Raw genomic sequence first — 20,395 nt, 5'->3', positions numbered from 1 at the left:
GTCAGTTTTACGGGGGATTTGTCAAATTCGAGCCTATCGAATGATACCCGCTCGGCAGAGGGAGGTTTCTTTGTTAAGGGGGGGAGGGAAGTGGGGTGAGGTTGGCTCTGTATCGGATTTCAAAATGTTTGCATATTGTTACGGCACGGGATAAAGGAACAACCATTGAAAAAAGATATAGCAAGTTGGCCCTCCTTTGGTGAAGTGGTAACAGATTACTCTTGTTACGAACTAACTAAGCTCACAGTGTCATTACGTTGAAGCTTTGTCATCATATAGATTTATCTGTCAAAATTATTTGCTAATTCAATATTTTTCAAGGAGCTAGCACTCTGTAGGATGCTGAGTAGAGAGTATAGCTATTCACACACAAGCGATATAACCATAAAACACAAGTTAAAAGAATGCAAATAAATCAAAACAGAGGCATGAGGTATATATTTATTGTGATGTAGCAGATATACTAGGATAAAAAATGCAACCCCAACTCAATGTGCTTAGTGTGTGTGAACGTTTTATCTATAATACCCTAGTATTAATGTATAAGTTAAAAAATAAAATGTTACCAATGTGATAAAAAATGTTAGCATTTATGGTACAGTTCATGTCTACCCTATGAGAAGCTGAACCGACTTTCGGCCTCCCAAGACAATTTATCGGGAACACAAAACAATATTTATTATAAAGGTTTTAAAATGTTCAAATAACTCCCTTTAAATGTTAAGGAAGCTAAAATTCGTTTTAAAAGCATTTTTTCGTAGGTTATGTCTCAATGTTGTGAAGTTCAAATTTTAGTCCACCTTATAATATAAGTGGGCGTGACCATATAATCCCATACAACCGCCAAAGATATAATTTATAATAACTGACTGTGACGACTGTATGGCGAGCGGCGTGGTGATATGGACCACGCCCACGTATGTTATGAGGTTATATTGTATTTCGTGTGTGACTAGCTTAAGACTCTACTCACAACGGGTACTGAAAGAGGGAAGGTCAGCACCATTGATAATAGAGATAAAGTTTTTTTATATGTATATATCTACCGCACTTTATACACATTGTGATTTTTCAAATAAAATACCATAAACCTAATTGCGCGACTATCAAAACCTTGGAACCAATGAAAGTTATGCGATTGCTATAGGTAGAAACAAAGGCGGGGTTTTTGAAGTAGTATGTGTGAATCACAGAATAAAGAATAATACAAGAAGTGCCTTGTGGAAGTGTTTCTTGATCCAAATATTTCCCTAATTGAGGCTTAAATTTCCAATATAAAACTGTGTTTATTAAATTCAAATGGGATGGAGCGCTGGACTGTTGGGCTAAACGGAACATTTGGTTCCTTTCAAATTCGTATGGAAGGCACTTCTAGTGTTATTTATTAATTTTCGACATTTTACATTTATTTCAGTTTGTACATAAGTATTATATAGCCAAAGTAAAATCAATTATGGATTTCCTACTAGACTGCAATAAGGAATAAGTAAATTAAATTTGTAAGAAAGGAATATGAATTCAAAAATTTATACAAGACAAAAGATTGTATAAAACGAAAAATTTACAAAACAAAACATTTATAGCCGTGGAGATAGGTTGTAGATATAAATCAAATCATAATAGAAATATAAACATTAGATACATAACATTATTAACAAACCACCAGAGAAATATTCTTTTATGGACCTCTTGTATTTGGTAAGTTCGCAACTGAAAAAATCCACCTTGGATAATACGCTATTGTAATTATTGAATAGTTATTATAGTTATTCTTTATTTATATTTTTTAATGTTAGTACATAGTTTACGCGCTCTTTTTGTGACGTAAATACCAACCTAGGTTGTTTTCACGTCAGTGTATTGGGTACACCCAACTCAAAATAGCTGGCTGTGTGTGTCATCGTTGTGTACACACTGTACACATTGTGCGTACACCGTACACACAGGAAAAGTAACCAAAAGTTTCGAGTGACGGCCGATCAATAGGATACGTGTACTAGTACTATTAGCTACTGTTATTATTTATTTAAGATATTATATGTTATAATTATACACATAGATATTTAGTTTTAGAAATATATTTAGACGGCCTCCACGGTCGAGCGTTAACACTCCCGACTAGTAACCCGAGTAAGTAAATTTGAACCATTGCTTGAAATGGCACTACCCATGTTTTGGTGGCCAGATCTGGATAGCCAGGTATCTACTTCTACATCTCTTCCCTACCCACTACATTTAACCTCACACCACATATTACCTCAATTGGGATGCCTTAGTCTTACTGTCTCAAGACGGTTGGTAGCAGTTGGAACTTGTGCTGTATTTACATAAAAAAATTAAATACAGTTTTTTTACAGTAGGAAGGTTTTCAAAAAGTTTCGCCCTTTCGTTTTTGAACAATTTATCATATTTCAATGTTAATTACCAAGTTCTGCGTAAGTCCATTTTAAGTTCGGTTATTATATCTTTATAGGCCAGTTGCTTCACAAACCTGAAATAATAACAGCACTTGAATGGAACTGTCACAGAACTAAAAATTAACTCTATAATAATCTAACGACAGAGATGAGATTAGAACCGGACTATAATAAATTTAAAAATAAAATAAACTTCACTATCTTAAATGATTTAACGAATTAGAATGACGATGATATCTCACTATATTATTTTATAAATTATTGTATAAAAAAACTAAAATCTCTTCACTTTATATGTTTTTATGATTATTTTTTTCTTCTATTTCCATATGTATGTTAAGTTTTTATTTTTTTTCTCTTTACACACGAGATTTAGACTCTTGTAAAGGTAAACATGTTAATTTTTATTGAAATATGTTCTTACTATGTAAATTTAAATAATTATACTGTATTTTATAAAATAAATAAAAATATTAAAAAAAAAAAAAATTGATGCATTATTCAAATACAGTGAAACAACCCGTCCTTAGTGTTCCTCCATTATTTGGAATATTTCAAACAACGACATTTTTATTTCATATTTTACACTTGTAGGGCCCCCGTTGAACGCCGATTTTGAACATTTGAAAAAAAAAAGAAAGACAAACATTCCCGGGTTATGAATAACCTGACAATATTTGAAAATCTCCTACTACCACCACAGTAAGCGGAAAATGTTGCTTGTGTTGTGACGGAGGACTTGCCGGCCGAGGAATTGAACACACTACGCCTGGGTGTGACCCAAGCGCGATGTCAACTCGGCCACCGACCGGTAAATTGCTCATACATCAGCTGAAAAGCCCAACTGTTATGTTATAATGATTGTCAGCTGGGGGCCTACTGGTTCGGGTTAACAAACCAGTAAGTTCGTGGTTTAAGGCGATGCCATACGTAGTAATGCAAAATCATGTGTTTTTGGTTTGAATATTTGGTCGCCTAGAAATGTTTCAGATGCTTTAATTAAATACTGCGAGTAGAATACATCTTGTCCTTTGAAATAATCGAGTATTTTTTAGATAAGTCTTTTTATAAGCCCAGAAAAAATGTATAAGGCCTATGAAAACTGCTTTAAAGTTCAAAATCTCCAACTTTTCGGTTATGATTTTATTGTATAATGTGGAAAATTAAGTTATTTATAAAATGATCGAAAAAAAATTAAATATTTATGCCTTAATATCCACAAAATAAAATAAAAGGCACTTTTTAGCCGTGTTTTTTTCTTGCATAAATCAAAACAGGCGGATGGTGTTAAGCGGGAATTTAAACCTTATTGCCATCTACGTCAGGGTTGTTATTGATAGCGGCTCAATTAAAAATATTACACGACGTAGTGCATCGCCTTAACCTTTCCTTGCCGGTGTTGTCAACTGAGTGAACATCGTCTCTAATTAATAAAATATATTGTAAATTTACAAAACACTGGCTTCAAATTTTTTGGTCGGCAATACATTAAAGTATTTAAATATTTACATAGTGTATAGCGCCGGAGGACGTGGAATGTGACGTGGCTAAACTGGCGGCAGGAAAGCTTCGAAAGATACAGAGTAGGCCCCCTGATCGCAGTTTGAAAGAAAGCTCAAACGGCTCTAGAATCATCGTTTAACGTAGAACTTTTAGATGTAAAACAATACTGATTGGCCATTTGATGACATTGCTACGCTTGAAGTACGAAACAATTATAAATTCTACGGTCGATATAATTTCCAATTGATTTATCTGGTGCCACTCGATTCCATTATTCATCCTTTATTTATGTGTTTTCGTCCCGGGCTGTCCGATGACAAACGATCACTGAACAGAAAATAAATTCTAGAATTGTTCCAATCCATACCGACTTTAACCCCGGAGAGCTAACATTCGTCAAATTGACGAGCATTAAATGCAAGGTGACCGCATAAATCATCACAATGATAATTCATCACATCTTTAAAAAGTTATATAAAGTCATGGAAAGTGAAGAAACAAAAACTTTATTAACTGGGTTAAGTACTTTAGGTTAGGTTAGGTTAAAAAAAAAATTTTTCATCGCTTCTAATGACTTTATATCACTTTTTAAAAGTGTGTTGAATTGTCACTGTGTTGAGTTATCATGGAACTTCCTGATTTGGCATTTGTGTGCCCAGGACTGAACTCTAGTCGGCATTATTATACACATGCACGGAGAAAAATGAGTATTGCTAATTTAATGAATATCTTCAAATGATTTGTAATCCGATTAAAAACGGGATTGCAGGCCGTTTTATGATAAACTTTAGTAAATTCATAATACATTGGACACGTGTTCATGCATCTGGATTTGTCTTGATAATATACAATGATGAAATGCGAAAATATTACAATATTTATAAATACGTGTTTCGGCATCGTGATGATTCGTATTTTACTAATAGGAAACCTATTAATTTATTACTTAAGGGCCTGCTATCCCGTTTTCAACCAGATAAACAATAATTTTAAGAGATTCGTAATAAATTAACAATACCCATTTTTCCGTCTGAGAACCGGTCACATCTACGAATCGTCTTCCCCAAAGATGACATACGCCTTGAGGGAAATAAATTCCCCAAGAGCCTCCTGTGTGGAGGTAGTACAAAGAAGAAAAAGGGAAATTAGTAAGAAAACTTTTGATCTTGTTTAGGGCACACGGACACGCCCACTTCGCACTTCTATCGGTTTATCTCTTCAGAGCTAACGACCACCGTGTTGAGTTCAACGATAGATCTTCTTCGGGCTTCGAACGCGGAAGTTCGGTTACTAATTGACAGGGGGAGATTTTTAGAACTCTTTGATAACGGAGATGGTAGACTGAAAGGGTAGCTTAAAAACAAAGGACTGAAAATTTCATTTTACTTCCAGTTAGAGGTATTTCCTATAGTATTGTCGTTGAACTATTACGGATACAACAAGACTGCTATATACGCATGTACAAGGTGTTAACGTACATACCCGACTTATTTAACCAGTGATTCCTGACATTACTTTAATTTTAAAAAAAAATGGAATTTTGATCTACGGCGACATTTTTCGTGTTTAGTATTCTCCCCGACCCTAACTGGTCAATACCTACTGATTTTTTATTAATTTATAGTGAAGACAAAACACGAAAAATGTCACCGCTGGCCAAAATTTCATTTACATTTTTACTCCAAATAATGGAAAGTAAGTCAAGTACGTGCCATAATACCCTGTAGATGTACCTACATGAAATATGCGATGGAATCACGTTTAGGTAGGTATTCTATAATACAAAGAATGGGAGATATGGGCCGGAAGATGAAAGCGTGCCGACTGTCGCCGAGCTATGACCAAACCGAACGGACTATGTAATGAAAGCTGTGCGTTTGGTGTGTAGATAGAACTCTGCATTCCAAACGATGTTAATGTTAGGCAAGCGACGCTTCGATCAGCATCTTCAACAGCCATAGGTAGACTTTCAGTACCTATGCGCAATCACAATACCAATTTTGGAGACCGAGCTTTTGCAGTAGCAGGCCCAACAGCTTGGAACAAACTCCCTTCATATTTGCGAAAGATCGACAGCTCATCTGAGTTCAGAGCAAAACTAAAGACTCACCTTTTCAACTTGTCGTATCCAGAATGATGACCTTTTTTATTTTTTTTTCATCAGTAGTATTTCATTGCTCAGTCCAGGGGATTTTTCTACTTGACATTTTTTTCACCGTTATTAACCGTTTATTACGCGTAAACAATTTTTTTTAAATATTCTATAACTGACACCACGGGCATAAATCACAACAATCGGTATTTGTAAATATAAATTAAATATGTATGTTAGTCGAAATCTCCAGTTTAAGCCGTAGATGTAAGTCGTATTATAGCGGTATTGTGTAAATGCCCACTTGGTCATAAAAATATGTATAGCTTAAGTAATTAGTTAAAAGTCTTAGTTGTAAATCACTCGACATTAGTCTTAGTTATGCGTCTCTCTCTATCTATGAAACTTAGTTATAAACCAAAAGTAATTAAGTCTAAGTGATCAATGCATAAATTAAGTTGTTAAGCGCCCTTGAGGTGATTTTCTCACGAAAACGGCGCTATATAAATAATCCAATCATTATTATTATTATAAATAAAATGAGGACGCCGCTGTACGTAGACGCAGTATTATGGGTGAAGGATGTTAGCAGCACGCGTTGTAGCTCGACGACGCGACAGTCGGCATGCTTCTATACCAGATTCCGCCTGTTTCTATTATCTGTGGTTTTTTACGTGTTTAAGAGTTCGACATATTATTATGAAAATTACTATGCGTTTGTTGCTTTTAAGCACTAATTGGCAGTCTGCATTTATTTTATGGATTATATCTCTTTGTCCCCAGCCGGTCACGAAGGAAGGGTTCCTCATGAAACAAACCTGGAGTTTCCAGCGCTGGAGGAGACGCTTTTTCAGGCTCCGGGGAAGGGTCCTGTACTACGCAAAGGACAGAGAGGTTAGTGCATTTTCACTAATAAAAACTGAGTAAAAATTACTAATATTGAATATTGCTAATTTATTAAGAATTTCTTCAAGCTTTTCGTAATCTGGTTAAAACGGGATTGCATGCCCTTAACGAATACATTGATAGGTTTCCTAATAAAATTTTAGTAAAATACGAACTTACCTATTATCACGTCGTCGGAACACGTGTTCATAATTTTTTTTTTATTTCCTTTATTTTTTCCCAATTAATACATTTGACATTACAGTTTTATAATAATAAGAAAGGGAACCCACTAAGGCGCAGAAATTAAATGAATAATGCTTCAACATTTGCATTGTACAGCCATAACTTTAATTATTTTTGGTATTGCGCTAGTTTAGTTGTTACTTGAATTTTTTTGGTAATAGATTAAAAGTGCGAGGTCCAATAAAGCTACTGTGAGTTTGCATTAGTTTGGTATTGGTTTGTGGGGTATAAAATACATGATTTCTTCTAAAGTTGATTTTAGGTTCATATTTTTGAAATTTGTTTTGGTTTTTCATGACATATTTCAGGCTTTGAAGTAAAAATAGTTTACGGAGATTGAATAGTTGAGATTCCTTGTACAATTGATCAGTCGAAAATGTCCTCTTTTTATTATATATAACCTTGATAATATGATTTCGTACTATTTGTAGTGGTTTTATAAATGTATCTAGTGCGCCACCCCATCCTAATATACCGTACATAATTGAGGATTGCACTAGAGAAAAATAAATCATTTTCAATTTGTCAACATTGAGTACTTCCTTAAGTCTATAAAATATGTACGTCAGATATCTTAATTTAGAAACGGTGTTATTAATTTGTGGTTGCCAGTTTAAATTTGTGTCAATATATATACCCAAATATTTAATCTTTTCAATTTTTCCAATTTCAAAGCAAGAGGTGCATGTTACTTTATTACAGTTAGCATTATGTAATCTAATTTTAAGGTTATTGGGAGGTTTGTTTTTACTGTTTTTATAAAAAGTTAGGTAAAATGTTTTATTATAGTTTAAGAAAAGTCTATTTCAAGTTAGCCATGATAAGACATATGAAATACATTTTGTTGCATTTAAAAAAGTTTCAGGCCAGGATTTTCCATTTAGTTTTTAATAATCCTAGTTTTTCCGCATTTCGTCATTGTATATTGTAAACGCAAAGACGGGTACATCAACACGTTTTCCAATGGGAATTTACTAAAAGTTCATCAGGAAACGGCCTGCAATCCCTTTTTTAATTTTTAATAAATTAGCAATACCTACTCCTTTTCTCCATGTGTCCTGTTTACACGAGGACAGTGTTTAAGTAGCTTGCCGAGTGTAATCAATGCGTTTAGTGGTATTTTTTTAGGAGAGTTGTTTAATTACTGGAATTCTGATTTCCGCAGTTTTAACACAGCCATACATTGTATTACCGCATGTACGCCTCGATGATGTAAATTTTTATGTTATTTCAAAATAAAAATAAAATAATAAATTTGTAATTTTTTTACAGTGGGAGATGCTCTCAGTATCGCCCTGGTGTGAGATTCCCATATAGAATTGAAAAGTTGCGTAAAATGGCTTTAGCTGTGTCTTGTGACCAGATTTGAATAGGGAATCCCTCACCTTTATCTCCCCCATCTCCTTCCCCTCTCACTGTATTGAACCTCTCAAATCACCCCAATGCCATAGTCTCAATGGCACTGTACGGTTGGGAGCAGTTGGGACTTTTGTGCGGTATTCACATGTTAGAAAAAAACATCAGGATTGGTATCAGAACTCCATTATTATAATTATTATTATTATTATAAAAATATCTTTATTTTAACTATTTTCACTGCTAGTAATTGGATGCTGACCGAGTAAAGTAACTAATTACTTAATTGCTTCGCTGTCGCACTCAGAGATTGCTTTAATAGTTAATTAATTTACTTGCTGAATTAATTACTTCTATTGCGCGATTAGAGGTTCGCGTACCTACCTACTAATAATAATTGATTTAACATAGGTATAATAAATTAACGACTTACTAGCAAATAAAAAATCCGCTGAAAACTTCAACGGTTATTTTGACAAATAACAGAGGGCGCCACTTCCGCTTAGAACAACCCCAAACTGACTAATACCATCAGATTTCATGTTATATAGATACATTTCAAAAACACAAACAAAAAATTTTCATACAGTTTTTCGATAGCAACTTGACGAACGTAAACATATCTATCAAGCCAACCTTAAAAAGTTAAATAAAAACTGAAATACCGGACCTAAGTGTTTGAAAATAACTTAGATGTAGAAATTATTTGGTTTTATAACTAGAATAACGATAACGCAAACCAGATTCAAATATCACGTGGTACTGACGGCCTTAGGGGTAAGGCTCTTGACTAGCAATCCGAAAGTCGCGGGTTATAATCCCGGCGTGTGCACGTAAATTTTATTTCATGAATTTGTATTATTTCACGATTTATTCATTGAAAATAATATATAGTAATTGCGGACCTTGCGGCACGTCCCAGAGTGGAAGATACTATCAGTATCGCCATTCAGAATTGAAACGTTGCTTGAAATGGCTTTTTCCGTGTTAGGTGACCAGATCTGAATAGCCAGGTACTCCCTCACCTTCATCTTCCCCGCATCCTTCCCCTCCCCGCAACCTTTAGCCTCACAAAATACCCCAATTGGGGGTGCCATAGTCTCACTGACTGGCAGACGGTTGGGACTCTTATGCGGTATTCACACAAAAATAGTAAAATGACAGTGAATCGTCGCTGTTGTTATAGTTTTGTACCAAATTGCAATAATAAATACGTAAACCACAGACATATGAATATATAGACTAGAAATTAAAGGTGAGGGGTAAAATCAACTGTTGAAGAACGAAGGGGGTAAAGCTGACTGTGATTCGTCAATAAATCAATCTGACAGTATATAGGCATCTCGCATTATAATATCACCATTTAGTTCTTAAAAGTAAAATCTCCTTTTGAATGAATAGACATTTTTACATGGGAGCGCAAATTACTAGCCACGTTATGAACAAATTTGCGATGTCCAAATTCGGCAAAAAAAAATTTCTTCTATTTTCAGAGTCGAATATTTTGTTTACGTATTTAGTTAAGACACTTTTATAAGTGTTCATAATTTACTTCCCAGTAACAACGATGCGCACACTTGAGAATCGCTACATTCGACCAGATGTATCTCGATGTGATAGTATATGTTTCTACAACTGATTCATATTATACGATGTGAATAAGCTTAAAATGATGCTTACATATGGAATGTAATACGACAATTGGGTTTATTCTCTTTTTCACATCTATTTTTACAAGTTTTCATATCACAAGCCACTATTTTGCCATATTATTTCATAAAATGCCTCGACCATAGCTCGACGCTAGTTCGAACAAGAATGATGACGTCACATTCTCAAGATTCACGGGAAGCCATACGCGAGCCCAGCCGGCTCCAATGGAACCGGTATGGGGAGTGGGGAATAATACGCTTTTAATCACTTAGGGCAGGTCTACTAATATTCATATGTCTATGACGTAAACGCATCATCTGATAAACAAATTTTCAGCGTTCCAAAACCTCCTGAATTAATACGGCAGAAATGGTGTCATGCCGCCAAACGAGATGTTTTTTTCAGATTAAATTACTGCATTTTGTTGCAGAGATAATTTTGACGTAAGTACAATACAATAGTTTAAGGTTAAACGCAACGCTCGTTGTATTCTACGTGTTCACAGATGGCGTTAATTAATTAATTTTGTTTAAAGACGCTTTTGCAAGGGTTATGTGTGCTACAAATATAATACATATTGAAAATACAAACACGAATATTGTTTTCTAATATCTTTCGTTGATAAACTCCATATAAAGCTCTGCGTTTGCCAACGACCATACCATGTTGAACACACCGGTTCTCGTCCGATCACCGAAGATAAGCAACATTGGGCGCGGTCAGTACTTGGATGGGTGACCGCTTGGGAACACCGCGTGCCGTTGGCTTCTTTTTTTGAAATATTGTTTTTTATACTTTTTGATGATAACATGATAACACCGTTGATAAACTCCATCTAAAGTAACGCGTTTGCCAAAGACCATACCACGTTGAACACACCGGTTCTCGTCCGATCACCGAAATTAAGCAACATTGGGCGCGGTCAGTACTTGGATGGGTGACCGCTTGGGAACACCGTGTGCCGTTGGCTCATTTTTTATTTTTTGGACAATTTTTTTCATACTTTAAAAACAATACAATATAATGATATAAACGTTTTTAAATAACTATTCTGGTATACCCACGCAATGGCGTTGCGTATGTGGAATTTTTATTATTAATTAACTTTAAAATCTTTTTCTTTGTTCTTAGATTAATTTCTTTTTTTGTTAATTTCTTAAGTTTGTTTTGTTTTTTTTTCTCTTGCCGCTTGAAAGAATGCTTGGTTTAATATTTTTGTATTCTCAATAAGTACGTGGCAAAAAATAACAATGTGTTAGTCTAGTATTACGTACTATTACAGTCGATGGCAACGTAACGTAGGTTTTGTGGTAAAATAGTTCCTTTATAATTCCTCCTTTTGCTCAATTTTTTTTATTTATTCTCTCTAGAACTTTGACATAAGTGCAATGTTATGGTTAACCGGGCAACTCAGGACAGTTGCAATTCAATAGTGATTTAAATGAATGAAAAAAAAACTTGGTGAAATAATATGTTATCGTAGGTGTGGTTCACAGGCTATTATTTTTTTTCATCACTTTAAATGACTTTGTATCACTTCAAAAGTGTGTTGAATTGCCACTGTCCTGAGTTCACGTGAAAATAAGTACTTTAAAATACGGATTGGTGCAAGTGATATAAAAATGAGAATTAAAAGTTGATGCAACACGTATAGTGTTTTAAAAAAATGTGGATAAGAGTGCCTTATCCTATAATGTGTTCCATCCTTGTCAAGGGGAGTGCTAACCGTCTCTCCTTTCAATAGACACCCCTGGATAAAAATACATTTTGTATATAAGCCACCAAAGTCGAAGCATTCGTATGCTAGTTGTACCGCGCGCCTAATTTTGAAAGTTAATTACATCTGTACCGCATTATCATTGAATAAATCACTAAGATCTATTTCGAATACAAATAAATAAAAACTGGTTTAATTTACGGTATTTTTAATAAATAAAAATAGTTATATTTTGGGTATTTTTCAAGCTAGTTTCTTCCACTTTTTCAATAGATGGCGGTAGTGTAACGAATGTTTTTTTAAATTAAATTGAAGTATTTTTACTTCTATTTGCTTTAAAATATTATTACCAATCCTTCTACATTTTATTTTCGGTAGACTGAATTTTACGAAGAAAAAATTTTTTTCAAGAGAATTTAATAATATCCTTTTACTGATCACTGCCATCTATTTCCTCTTGTCAAAACTAGATTAGTTTGACATCCCAGACACAGAGTGCCGTTATCAATATTTCCGACCCAATAATAATAATTTATAATAATTATCATTAAATTTTATACTATATTATAAAATTTAGTATTTATTCAAATTTATGAGAGGATTAGGAATCCATTTTTTTTGCAAATGAAAAAAATACAAAACACCATCGTATCGAAATTAATCGTTTACGATTTCTCAACGAGTTTACGTCCATTTTAATTACTTACCTACTTGAATAAATAAAAAAAATGCCATATTGAAAGGGTAGAAGTTTTTCGACTATAATTTATTTCAATTAAATAAATCGAATGTATTGCTCGCCTAATTAATAATATTCGAGGAGTAGTTCTGTATTTTTCGGTTACGCTAGAATCATTTATTTCTATGCGAACTACAAACTTATTTACATACAGACATCTCGAATTCAATAGGGAATTCTCTTCACACCAAAAAATCACTTGTTATTAATTATTCACATGTAGAAACACTTCAGACACAAGAATACATAGTTTTTATAATTTTCAAAAATCATTTATTAAAGTTATAATGACTTTAAAAACAGGCGCGAACGAAATATTTCAATGCAGCTAAAAACGCCCGGTGATTGATCAAGCGTTCAAGGGCGAACGATGACGTCACTGTTGACCGGCCCGAGTAGATCCTGCAAACCGATGGCGGCGGCGGCGGCGGCAAAGGTGTGACGTAGCACTTGTGACGTAGCGGTCAAAATGGCGCATGACCGTTTTCAGAGCCGAAATAGCACGCAATTTTTAAAACAACTACAAAAATTGAAAATGCATTTAAAAAAAAAGAAAAAAAAGAGGCACATTATAAAATAATTATCTTTATTGAAATAAATTATTTATAAAATGCACGAGAATTCCCAATTACTTTCCTTTGAAAGCAATGACTATTGAAGCGAATTCAATACACGATATGCTACTAAACTTTTCTGCAGACACCGGGAAATTTAACGAGAAAAGTTTCAAACAAATAAATTGAAAAATAACAACGCCATCTCTGAACGGCGCCTGACTACTCACTGTTGACGGAGAAGTTACGACCGGCCGCGGCGGCTGATAATGAAAGCTCGAATAGTGTTAGAAAGATTCGCCAGAGGCCTCCACCGTAATAATAATGTTTATCAAATATTTTTATTATTTTGGAAAGGTGAGTTCTGGCCAGAGATGTGCAAAATGGGTACCCAAAACCATTTGAAATGCAAAATGGAAATGGGTCAAAACTTTTCCATTTAAAATGCAAAATGCAAAATGGTTTTTAGAAAAGCATTTCAAATGCAAAATGCAAAATACCTATTTTCAAAATGCATTGAAAATGCAAAATGGTTTCTCAGGTCAAACAATCAAAATAATTATAGAATTTTTAAACAATTTTGTCATTTAATAATGGACATCAATGTAGAACGAACATATTACATGATGGTAAATCCAGAAACACCACGACTACAGATTATGAAACCACAAAAAATTTGCGCGGGACTAATGTTGCCAACGTAAAAACATAGAAACTGCTATCTAACATTTAATATTACAGTGTCATGGCCCCATGTTCAGTATTTGAATCAGTATTTTTTGTAATGGTATCACTCAATTGCCAGGGCTCCTACCAGGGAGCAACTTGACAAATGGAAATTATCTCTCATGCGAGGTTGAGGACCGACTGATATTTGGGGCTTATGAAAAAAAGATGATTGGAGATAGTAGGAAGAATGTTACAAAAAAGCATTTAAAATGGAAAATGCACTGAAAGAAGCATTTAAAATGCAAAATGGAAAATACCCATTTTGCATTTTGCATTTCCATTTGAAATGGATTTATTTGAAATAAAGCACATCTCTGGTTCTGGCAACATGAATTTTGGACAGGTTTTTTTGTAGAATTTAACCCCTCAGGCTAATTTGTGCGCTTATGGGAACAGCCCATATTGTGGTCTCACAGAAATCTTTGTGTCTCACTTAGTGTAATGGTGACAAATATGATCTAAACAGTGTTGGAACGAAAAAAACTCACGTGTACATTCAAATCGAGAAATTAATCGCAGAATAATTAAAATGTGCTCTATCTCTATGAAACCTAAGGTTCCGACCGCAGCAAAAATATGAAACTTCGTAATTTTTTTGTAAATTATTTTCATAAGAAACGACAAAAACATTAAGGTTACAATAACGTTTGCAATACACTTGTTTGATAAAACGTGTGTAATTTTTTTCGTTATAAGGAATTTTAGTTACAAAAAAGTACAGTGAGCCATTTAAAAAAATGTAATGTTTGCATTCAAAATTTGAGTATTTATATTTTATAATTATTTTAATAATTATATGTTCATTTATATTAATTAAATTGAAAAGCGGATTTCATAACTTCTCAAAAAAAGTTTTTAGTTTTGGGAAACGTTTAGAAATATTCTATTTATTTAGATTTCATTGCCAAGCGAAAATACTTCACTTATACCGTCAAAAATAAGGAAAGAAGCCATATTGATGTTTAAATATTTTTCAAGAAGGAAGAAGTAATTTTGAATACAAATTTTAATACCTAGCAAAAGCCGGAGGGTAGTAATAAATCAAATGGACATGTAACATACTTTGCACGCCACTGCTATCATCTAATGTTTAATAACCTTTTAAAACATACGATACCTGTTTACTACCAAACTAGGTACCGAATAAATGAATAGAAAAGGGTTCTCACGTGCCTCGACCTAAACGCCAATAAACTTCTCGGTTTCGAGAAACTCATATTATTTTAAAGCCACCACTGACTAAAACAGTGGTTTAAAAATACCTATACTTGTCTAAAACCGAAGATGTAATCTAGGTACTTACTCTCCGTGCGACTCGCTTACCAATAAAAGGTTGTTTCATAGAATTAAAATTCATCAAATTTAAAATACAAGTTCTGTTCCATGCTTAAATCATATATCTCACCCTAATACAAAATGAGATATAATGTTTTTATGAGTACGCATCAGGCTGGGAGAAATATCTTCCAAAAAGACTGGGTGTTTGATGTCTGGGAGAAATATCTCGGAAAATTGCTTCAGGTGTTAAATTTACCAACAAAGATTTACCAACATTTGTTGGTAAAACGACAATTTTTTTGCGTGCAGTTTCATACTAATAATGGTTCACGATTTATTTCCCTTGTTTCTATTATCTTTGACTTGAGTAGAATCAGTAGCGTAATCAGTAGTGGATAAACGGTGAGGAACGTTCTGAAAGTCTAGTACGAAGCGATCAAGATAATGTCTGCAGGTGTAGTTAACTTGCTCGTCAAGTTCCCTTCAACAACACGGTACATTACGTACCTCTACAGGGGCGGACTCAGGGCGGTGCGGGCGGTGATTGTGAACCGGGCGCATCTCGGAGAGGGCGCCGAAATTAAAAAGTTAAATAGTTAATACGTAGTAATGCAAAATCATGTGTTTTTGGTTTGAGAATTTGGTCGCCTAGAAATGTTTTAGATGCTTTAATTAAGTACTGCGAGTAGAATACATCTTGGCCTTTGAAATAATCGAGTATTTTTTAGATAAGTCTTTTTATAAGCCCAGAAAAAAATAATGTATAAGGCGTATGAAAACTGCTTTAAAGTTCAAAATCTCCTACTTACGAACCCATTTTCGGTTATGATTTTATTATATAATTTGGCAAATTAAGTTATTTATAAAATGATCGGAAAAAAACTAAATATTTATGCCTGAACATCAACAAAATAAAATAAAAGGCACTTTATGGCTTTTTTTTCCTGCATAAATCAAAACAGGCGATGGTGTTAATTCAATTCAATTCAATTCAATTTGTTTATTCCTTTAAAAACATTACAAAATTACATTTTATTTCGTTTTTAAGTACATTTGTAAAATGGTATTACATAATAGTTAGCGGTGTATAAACTATACCAGCATCAATAGAGCTTGCTTTTTAAAGAAGCAAGCTAAGTTAAGCGGGAATTTAAACCTTATCACCATCTACGTAAGGGTTGTTATTGATAGCGGTCCAATTTAAAATATTACACGACGTAGTGCATCGCCTTAATATCGAAATACTTTGTTTGCATCACTTTGTATTTATAACACGTATATTTTTTTGCGCATTTATTACCTATAAATTAAAAAAAATTAAAATCTAGTGTTTATCTTTTCTAAAACTACTATCATATTATTCTATTACTCACGTACTCTATGGAGACATAACCCACAACAAATTAAAAAATTATTAATGCATTCTGATTCAGTGATTAAAAATAAAGATACAATTTTAAATTGAACAATTTCTCTCCAAATTAAAGAGTCTTCCAAACTGTTACTACAAAGTTTCTTGTCAAATGAAAGAGTGTTCCTAACGGTTACTATAAGGTTTCTTGCCAAATGAAAGAGTCTTCCAAACTGTTACTACAAGATTTCTTGCCAAATGAAAGAGTGTTCCTAACGGTTACTATAAGGTTTCTTGCCAAATGAAAGAGTCTTCCAAACTGTTACTACAAGGTTTCTTGCCAAATGAAAGAGTGTTCCTAACGGTTACTATAAGGTTTCTTGCCAAACGAAAGAGTCTTCCAAACTGTTACTACAAGGTTTCTTGCCATATGAAAGAGTGTTCTTAACTGTTACTACAAGGTTATGTATCGGGTAGTAGATACTCTTAGTATTGCCCTGGTGAAAGACCACCAGACGGAGTTAAAGCATAACGTGAGAAAGCTTGAACCGCGTTCAGTGACCTGATCTTAATAGCCAGGTTCTTCCCAACCTTCATCTCCCTAATCATCCTCCCTTCCCCACTTCTTGCCACAACATAACCCGATCGGGAATGCCATAGACGCACTGGTTCGGGACGGCAAGGAGCATTTGAATTTTCCCCGCTGTTCACAAAAAAACGTATAAAAATATAGTAGGTCCTCCCCTGCACCCTTTTATAGATAGCATCCCTTACGGTAAACCCAGTGAAGTATTATAGTTGAAGGTTCTTCGCTCAAGAGTTAACTTTATGAAAGCTTAGCCAGGTTCTTTTGATGAATGCATTGAATATTACATTAGTTCGGAAGAGTTTAAGGACTGTTTTTACTTAATCTGTCTTATATATATATTATTCATATTGAAAATTAAATGTATTGGAGGTGATTCCTTGGGTCACATTTAGTGTACAAACTTCAAACTTGGTTATAATTCATTAATTCTACAGCGATTACAAGTTTCTTAATTTTCGATCAAGTGACATTTGACAGTGAAAGTTCAATCCAGTGTTTATCTGTGCTAAGAACTGTGACTGCTTATAGCAAAACTTTTACTGCCTATTACAAATAACATAAAATAACAGTGAAACATCATCAACATATCATACATCATCAACATGAATAATACCTGTCAAAAATGTTCCGAACCAACACTTTTAGACGAGTCTATTTTTGTGTGCGTAACCTGCAAGGAGACATTCCATCTGCAATGTGGAGGTGTGACGGAAAGTACCTACCGTCGCCTCTCTAAGGAGCGGCGTGCCCTCATAAAATGTAAATAATGCATTTGTGTCACACCGACTGTCAAACCCAGTGGCAGTTCACTTATTGATAGTGAACTACTCGCCAAACTACTCGAACAAAACACGCAAATTCTTGCCACTCTAGCGGGGATGAGCAAGCAATATGAAGACATTCTTCTTCGCGTCCACGAGCTTGAGGACACTAATAACAAGCTTGAGAAAAAGAACACCGGCCTCGAAGCAAGAATTGAAGTATTAGAAAACCAAATGGAGCAAATAGACAGGCTAAATAGGTCTAAAAACGCTGAAATCAGGGGGATCCCGGAAAATAATGGGGAAAACTTAAATAACCTCATATTCAACATCCAAAAAACTACTAATTCAAACGTGGAAATGAACAAGATTGAAGCAGCTTACCGCATCTCCCAAAAAATACCTAAAGACCAATGTAGGCCCATAATCATATCATTTAAAACCAGTATTGACCGTGATGTTTTCCTGTCAGACATAAAAAAGTTCAACAAACAAGCTAACAATAGAGAAGAAAAACTCAACACCACCCTCGTCGGAATTGCAGGACCTCGCTCTCACATATACGTCTCGGAACACCTGACGTTTCGTGCGAAACACTTATGGTTCCTTGCACGTAAGGCTACACGGGAAAACTTATATAAATTCGCCTGGACCCGTGGAGGGCAAGTGTACGTCCGTAGAGATATTGGAACACCAGTCATTATTATCAATGACAAAAACAAACACATCTTATCTCACACACCCAATAACTTGTAAAAGAACTGTAACTATTGTATTTATGTTTATAAAATATTTTTTACTTTACTCAAAATTCATTAACATCAATATTTTAACTATTAATCTCAACCTATCATATGAAACAGAAGGGCACAGGTATATGGTTACAGGGGAATTTAAATTATTTAATTTGTATTTCTCTAGTTTTCTTTTATCTCTTTACCCAAACACTACATTTAGTTTTAGCATTAACCAATATAAATCTTGTACTATGTATCTTCAATTCATAGTTACACTATATGCCTGCTATAATTATGTAAAATACTTACAACAACTAAATCCCTATAACACCTATGTACTTTACATGCTTATGCTTATGTTTTATTTTCTCTATATACTTATATTTTATATGCTTTATAAGCTTATGCTTTATATGCTCGTGATATATACCCGCAACAACTATATGCATACTCTGTATACTTATGCCAATGTTATGCATACTTTTCACGCTTTTGTCAAATATCCGCAACAACCAAATCCATATATCACTGGTATACTTTATATGCTTATGTTTTATTTTCTTTATATGCTTATGTTTTTTAATCTCTTTAAGCTCATGTTTTATTTTCTCTTTATGCTTATATTTTATATTATTTATATGCTTATGTTATGTATTATTTATATGCTCATGTTATACATTCGCAACAGATATAAGTACACTTTATTCACTAATAGACACGATACCGATATAATTATAATAACGGAGCGTAATTCTTTTAATTTAATTCTTCATAGTTTTGGCAAGCTTATGGATGTATGTGCTATCAATTGCTCTAAATGAATCAAAATTAATTTTAAATGGATGATTTTATAGCTAGCCAAATAGAAAATTTCTACAAAATCCATGAATACGAATGTGCAAGCACAGAGACATGTAATGAATTTTTCCCACACAAATTTAACGGTCTATTCATATTAAGTACACCAAAATATTCGTAGTATGTTTCAAAATTTTGATGAATTTATTATTAAAATCAATAATCTAATATTACAACCAGACTGTATAATATTAACAGAGACATTTACAAATGATGAGTCACCAGCCTTTCAACTTCCTAACTATACATACATCCCAACTAAAATAAATATCAATAAAAATAGTGGAATCGCAATATTCGTTCACACCAAATTCAGTATTGTCACGACTTTAGAACACCCAATATTACTGACTAACTGTATTCAAATCGAAATTAAACTCGATAAATATATTTATCACATAATTGCCATTTACAGAACACACGAATCAAATATTTCACATTTTATAACTCAACTGAAAAATATATTACTACCGCTTAAAAATAAAACCTGTTTTATCGCGGGTGATTTTAATATTAACATTAACGAAAAATCAGAAAATATTTTCAAAAATGAGTTCCTAAATTGTATGACTGAATTAGATTTTAAATCATGCATAAACAAAAATACTAGAGAAATGCACGGACAAAAATCGTCTTGCTTAGATCATATTTGGATAAACATAAAATTACAAAACCTATATAAAATCAAAACAATGATTTGGCAAACGAATATTACTGACCACCACACTTGCTTATTATTGTATGATAATGAAATAAAATCACAAATTAAGGCTCCAATTACTATTAAAAAAACCACAAATATTGCCACTTTAGAGAAAAAATTGAAAGCAGAAACTTGGTGTACGATACTACAATCTAACGATGTCGAACAATGCTCAAATATGTTTGAAAAACAAATTATGGATCATATTGAAACCTCCACAACAGAGG

General features: G+C 33.7%; 1 protein-coding gene, 2 non-coding genes and 1 pseudogene across 3 annotated transcripts in view; 3 read left to right on the top strand and 1 right to left on the bottom strand.

Moving 5' to 3' along the window:
• LOC149411302 (diacylglycerol kinase eta) overlaps nt 1-20,395 on the top strand; it is a 608,003-nt gene that overhangs the window by 78,995 nt on the left and 508,613 nt on the right. Inside the window, exon 2 of the mRNA XM_089647677.1 lies at nt 6,796-6,906. Coding sequence (XP_089503803.1) covers nt 6,796-6,906 — 111 coding nt within the window. The remainder of the gene's footprint in view (nt 1-6,795; nt 6,907-20,395) is intronic.
• On the top strand, nt 10,801-10,919 carry LOC149411307 (5S ribosomal RNA). The gene has a single exon (XR_016304965.1). It is a non-coding gene; the product is annotated as a 5S ribosomal RNA (ribosomal RNA).
• LOC149411306 (5S ribosomal RNA) lies at nt 11,004-11,122 on the top strand (annotated as a pseudogene).
• Nucleotides 11,813-11,900, bottom strand: LOC149411305 (U6atac minor spliceosomal RNA). The gene has a single exon (XR_016304918.1). It is a non-coding gene; the product is annotated as a U6atac minor spliceosomal RNA (small nuclear RNA).

This window comes from Hesperophylax consimilis, chromosome 26, assembly GCF_061612785.1.
Source record: "Hesperophylax consimilis isolate HC1 chromosome 26, BYU_Hcon_1.0, whole genome shotgun sequence".
Classification (NCBI taxonomy): domain Eukaryota; kingdom Metazoa; phylum Arthropoda; class Insecta; order Trichoptera; family Limnephilidae; genus Hesperophylax; species Hesperophylax consimilis.
This window is presented reverse-complemented; position numbering and strand designations above follow the sequence as displayed.